The sequence below is a fragment of the Sarcophilus harrisii genome, chromosome 2, assembly GCF_902635505.1.
Source record: "Sarcophilus harrisii chromosome 2, mSarHar1.11, whole genome shotgun sequence".
Lineage (NCBI taxonomy): Eukaryota > Metazoa > Chordata > Mammalia > Dasyuromorphia > Dasyuridae > Sarcophilus > Sarcophilus harrisii.
The window spans coordinates 551,426,268-551,432,267 of NC_045427.1; the positions used below are offsets into that span (position 1 = coordinate 551,426,268).

General features: G+C 36.4%; 1 protein-coding gene across 1 annotated transcript in view; it reads left to right on the forward strand.

Moving 5' to 3' along the window:
* The window catches only part of CEMIP (cell migration inducing hyaluronidase 1), a 112,257-nt gene extending 106,491 nt beyond the window's left edge, over positions 1-5,766 (forward strand). Inside the window, exons 27-28 of the mRNA XM_012542064.2 lie at positions 937-1,037; positions 2,643-5,766. Of these exons, the coding sequence (XP_012397518.1) occupies positions 937-1,037; positions 2,643-2,770 (229 nt within the window). The 3' untranslated portion in view covers positions 2,771-5,766. The remainder of the gene's footprint in view (positions 1-936; positions 1,038-2,642) is intronic.
* Positions 5,767-6,000: the final 234 nt, after the last annotated feature.

Below are 6,000 nucleotides of genomic sequence, written 5' to 3' on the forward strand. Positions count from 1 at the left end.
ACTCCATGTTAAAATGATCAGTCTTAGAGTGAAAGAGAAGGACCCCTTCCTCCTATGGGGCAAGAAAGCATGCCAAAGGATGGGATTATGCACTGCTGAACCATTCACCCCAGCCTTCTGGGCTCTTCTCCTTTCCATTTATTCCTTTTCAGTTAATTGTAACCCTGAGAAATGTCAGTGGAAATTTCACTCATTTCTTTTCTAACATAGATTATATGAGAAATAAGCATCTGGGCTGGAGTTGGATTCCTTCAAAGACTATGAGAACTCAAAAGATGACCTTAAATGGGAGAAATAAATGGCCAATTATTGCTGGTCTCTTGTTACTTATTGTTTTTGCTGGATGCACTTGGAAGATTTTAGATAAATTCACTGAGCAGTATAATTAAAGACACCAAACTACAGAGCTCTTATTACACTTTACAGTCTAACAGATTATATGAAAATCCTCCAGCTCTTTCTGTTCTCCTTTTATTCTCCCTATTTCTCTCTATCCTGAATCAGATTTGGATTTTGACTCATTATGTGGCCTTGTATTGATGGAAACCTATGTAAAAGGGGGCTGAGATCATAAGGCACAACCTGCATTATTATCAGTTTTACAATCTGTGTGCTACATGTGATTAGAGGTCAATTTTAAAAAGAACCAGAAGAGGAGAGGGTAAGGGGATGAAGGAATCCCTGTATTGATGGAGTCATTTTGTAGTCTCATGGCCAGATGAATGGGGGGAGTTCATGGGAGTTATTATGAGGTTGTTTCTCCTGAGATCATATGCAGATCCCATAGAATAATGTTAAGCTTATAATTTCATTATGCCTTCTTTCTTTTCTTTCCTAATTCTATGACTGTTCATGTCAATTTATCTCATTGTTATTTTAATAATAAAAAATTAAAAATACAGTAATATATCAGCTAAATCATTTTCTATTTCCTAGTTCTATAATACTGATAGCATCAAAGGGAAGATACGTTTCCAGAGGTCAATGGACTAGAGTCCTAGAAAAGATGGGAGCAGACAACAATCTTAGATTAAAAGGTAAGCAATTTGATTGAGTTTTTTAAGAAAACACACAAACACTTTATTTTAATTTAAGACCAGATTAATAAAGAAAATCCCCAAATTTATTTACTCCCTTGCCAAACAAAGCTCTGATAAAACAGAGCTACTTACACAGTGAATTCCACCTACTCTGCCTCCATTTCTTGTCATCTGGGTTGGCCAGTGAGTAGTCTAATAATTTTTCCAGTTGATCTAAATGATAAAACTGGTAAAATGGTGCTTTTATGCCAGAGATGGTAACATTATATTTATAGTTATCAAATGTCAATCAGGCTAACACAATATAAATACGCATATATAAAATACACATATATAAATATACACAATGTAAATACACATATATAAATACACATATATACACATATATAAATACACAATATAAAAGAAAGTAAATGGTCAAGATTAGGGTAATACAGTAGAAAGAACTCTGGGTTTGAATCCCACTTATGCAACAGTGGCCAAAGAACTTGATTTCTCTTGGCCTTAGTTTTCTCATCTGTAAAATGGAAGTGAAAATCTTTATATTATCTCTATAATTTGATTGTCATTAGGAAAGTACAAAAATATGTGGTACTACAACAATTTAAACTATTGTTATCTAGTCATTGGGAAAATTGTAAAAAATACTCAAAGATGCTACCCTTGCCCTTCAGAGACTTTTAGTCTTGGGCAACAATGCATTGAAAAAAAAACACAACCCTTGTAAACAATGAAAAAATTTAAAACCAAAAAGATTAAGGAAAGGTGATAAATTCCCAAGAAGAAAATGGTTCATTAGGGGCCTGAAAAACCCCTGTGCAAATCTTAAAAGAACATACATCAATGAATTTTAGAGCTGTAAGGGATCTTAGAGTTCATAATTAGATTATCAATAATATGATACTAAATAGTTTACAAAGAGCTTTCATTTGATTCCTATAAAAATATGCAAGGATAAACTAAGTACAGTTACTTATTTTACAGATAAAGAACTGAGGCTTATACAACCAAAGTGTTGTATAATAACTGATAAAAGTTTTGAACTAGGATTCAAATTCAAGTCAATTTCTCTTTCAACTATACCATTCTTCCAGTTATAGAGGGTCAGGAGCCACATCTGCCTTCATCTGTTGGATTTGTTGTATGATAATACAATCGTCACTTCTTTAAAATTGAATTTGTTCACCTGCAAAATGCTCATAGATGTACTGCTAGGTTGTTCTAGAATTTGTGTTGTGCTTCCTAAGGAAAGACACTAACTCTAATTAGCTCAAAGGAGTCTTGTGACATAGAATAATCATATATGTATATATATATATTATATGTACACATAAATGTGTGTATATACATATAGAGAAACTAGGTATGACTAACTGGGCAACTGCTCTAAGGCAGAGCCTGAAGACACATAGAGAGAGTACAAAGGAAGAGGTTGGCAAAATTCTGAAAGACTTGGGCCCAGGATTAAGACCAAGTAGATGCTTGCAGGTTTATATTGGAAATAGATGGATTTGAGCCCCAAAGTATTTGTGTGCAAGAAAAGTGACTGTGATTCTAAGGCAATATTACCTCTACTCATGGGCCTAATTCATTGCCTTTCAGAAAAAATGGCTTTTGTGGGTTTCAAAGGCAGCTTCCGGCCCACGTGGGTAACCATGAACACCGCCGAAGACAAAGCCAAAGTCTTTGAGCTGGTGCCCATCCCTGTGGTAAAGAAGAAGAGGCTGTGAGCCCCCTCCTGTCCATGTTTGTGATCCTGCTGTTATCACTACCTGAGTGGACTTTGTTACTACTGACCCTCCTGACCTGAGACCAGCTGGTTCTCCAGCCCTCTAGAAATGTGCCATTCAGGAGCTGCATGTGATAGCCCCGTCTTATCACCAATGGACCAAGAGGACCACTGGGAACAGAAACTTGGTGCTATCCATCCAGCGAGGTGGTTGGCAATTGCTGCTCCTTGGAAGATACTGACTAATGCTGGATATGCTTTCTCCCCTGAGGGACAACTGCAGTTGTACATTTTTGTAGTGTGCTCTCCCTCTCTTCCTGTCTGTGCCTCATGAGGGTTTTGGGGTTTTTGGTGGCATAGGAGGGAGGTTCTGGATCACTTTGATCTCAAGGGTCAATTTAGTCTTCACCCAGTGCAGGGAACCCCAGTCCAAATGGGAAATTGCGAGAGGAGTTTTGAAATAATTTTCAAAGCTCAAAAGCAATCTACCCCACTGATCATTCATGTTCTTTAAAAAAGTAGCCCAAGGGTGGGATATGTGAAAAACAGCCCTGATACTAAGGCCATTTTTCTTTCTCTGCAAAAAGTTTTAGAGCTGCATGAAATGAGGATGGACATCTATTTTCTGATATCAACAGTTGATGGGTAGAAGAGCATTGAGGGCCACTATAAAAGTCCCTCAAATACCTGTCATCCAGATCAGCCCATGTTGGTACTCTAAATTTGGGGTTTTCATCCCATGTCTGTAGAAGATAAATTTTTTTGGAGGATAAACTTTTATCCCCAGTATTTACTCACTATTAGTCATGCCCCAGGTATATGCTAAGTATCTGAAATAAAAAATAATCCTGGGTCTGACCAAAGCAGTGAAGGTCAGGAATCTCAAGTTCTCCACCACTACTGACCCCATGAGATGGTGCTTTCTTGTGACCTGGGATATCCATTAGGAAAGCACCCTGTGAAACTACTGAATACTTTTGTATAATAGGAAGCATCAAATTTTGTAGCTAGAGAGGACATGAAAGATCATCTAATCCAATTCCCTCATTTTACAAACAGCTAAAAAGGGGAGGGTGGCAGAAAGTGGAAGCCATTTATCCAAGCTAGTTAGTGGCAGAGCTGACATTAGAACGCAGATCTTTTCCTCTCCACTGCACCATGTTGCCTCAAATTTTAGTCCTGAATGCTCTCATGAAACTCTTAAATGGCTTCTAACAATCATGAAACGATTTAAAATGCCTTTTTAAAGTAAAAACACTGCCCAGCCCAGGCCAATGATCAGGCACCAATCATTTCCACCCCAAACCTGATACCAAGTAACTGTTTGTGGTTTCTGAGATGGCTTTTACTCTTCATCTTTATCTACTCTGCTTCAGATGCCATATTCTGTTCTGGGGTTCATTTGGTGCTTCCAAAGGCTCTGGATATGTAAGGTTATCGAGGAAAGATTAGTTAGGGCAGTGGCGTTAGATAAAATAGAAAGATCCCTGTCAGCAGATTTCATATTGACTTATAAAACCACAAATTAACATTATCTATTTTGTGTTGATTTTTATGCATTTTGTTAAACATGTTCCAATTATATTTTAATCTGGTTTGGGCCATACTCTAGACAGAGGCCATGATTCTGACACCTCTGCTTTAGGACATTTCTCTGGGACCAAAAATATTTATAAGCCATTTGACCATACCTGGAATTTCAAAGGACTGTTGCAACATCTCTTAAATGTTCCTGTTTTCTCCCCCTGGGGGCTTCCTACCACTTTTCATCTTAATTGTTTTTCTTATAAAGAACCTTGGAATGAGCCCCTTGAAGGAAAGACATGGCTGTGATTGAAACTATCCTCATCACTAAATTATGTATTTGTAGGCACAAGTCCTCTCAATGTTTTTGTTTCTGTAAATCTTGATATGATTTGGGTTTTTTGTCTCCCCTCAAAACTACCCTTTTGTTCCTTTCAAAAATTGCTAATGATACCCTTGTATAAATTGTACCTCTTAGACAATAATGAATTACCTCCCCAAAAATATATCAACTATTGGGGATCACACAACCAGTCATTGCTTCAACTCATTAGTCCACTCTACCCAGGCAAGAAGCAATCATATGCATGGCTGCTTCTTTCTTAACAAATTACCAAGTTCTCAGGGTAAAATCTTGTGTCTTTGAAACCAATTCTTTTTTGGAGGGAGGAGAGGAAGAATAGGCAAACCTCATTTAAAGGCATTGAACTTTTATTGATTCTCCACAGTTTTACTTCCTTTGTTTCCCAGATTTGAAAAAAAAAAAGGTCTCCTACTGTGAATCACTTGGGATGTGATCCCTATAAGGTGACCAAGAGTTATAAATAGTTTCATAAATCATATGTCAGTCTTTTAAAGAATAAGTATTTGGGGATACAGCGAGTTGCATGTATGTAGCACCTAGATAACTAACTAGTGAATGATCTGTGCATTTGTTTGTTTGTCTAAATTAGCACAAATGACTCATAAAGACCAGATATCTGGGCAAGTTCTCTTCAGTACTCATATTTTATTACTATTTTTCCAGAAAGGGCCTCTTCCTTCCATCTCCATTAGTAAAGTATTAGACTTACAGCATATTAGATTTTTACTTTGTTTCCTCATCAAAAAGAAAAAAAAATCTCTTCTAAAACTCTTGTCTCTTTCATGTTGCCCGAAATAGCTGGTCCTTTTTCGGAAGTAGATGTATAATTTTTGTATGTATACATTTCTTATAGACTTCACAAGGAGAAAGATATATTTTCTATTTATTTATTATAAAGGCACTACTAGAAGTCATTTTCAAAGAAATGAAGAATTGTATTAAATTTTGTGTCACTCACTTCCAGACCGATGAATACACATTGAAAGTGTCCCCTGGACCACAATACATGAATCTATTTGAAGACTTCATTGTTCTAAAAATGGTAGGTTACAAGAGAATTACCCTGTTATAGTTTGAAATAATTGTCACATAATAAATATTCAAATTCATATCATGATTGTGTCTCCTTTCATTTTTCATTACAGTAGAATCCTTTCAAATCAGGGATTTTATAAATTAATGTTTTATTGATTCCTTTTATTTTAATATAATATTCATTACCAGATAACCCCATCCACCTAGTGAATATTCCATGTACCAAAGATAAAGAGCTTGGTAAAACTAACCCAAAAAGAAATCACCCGACAATGAGTGCAACATTGTACATTCATAGGCTTTCTCAC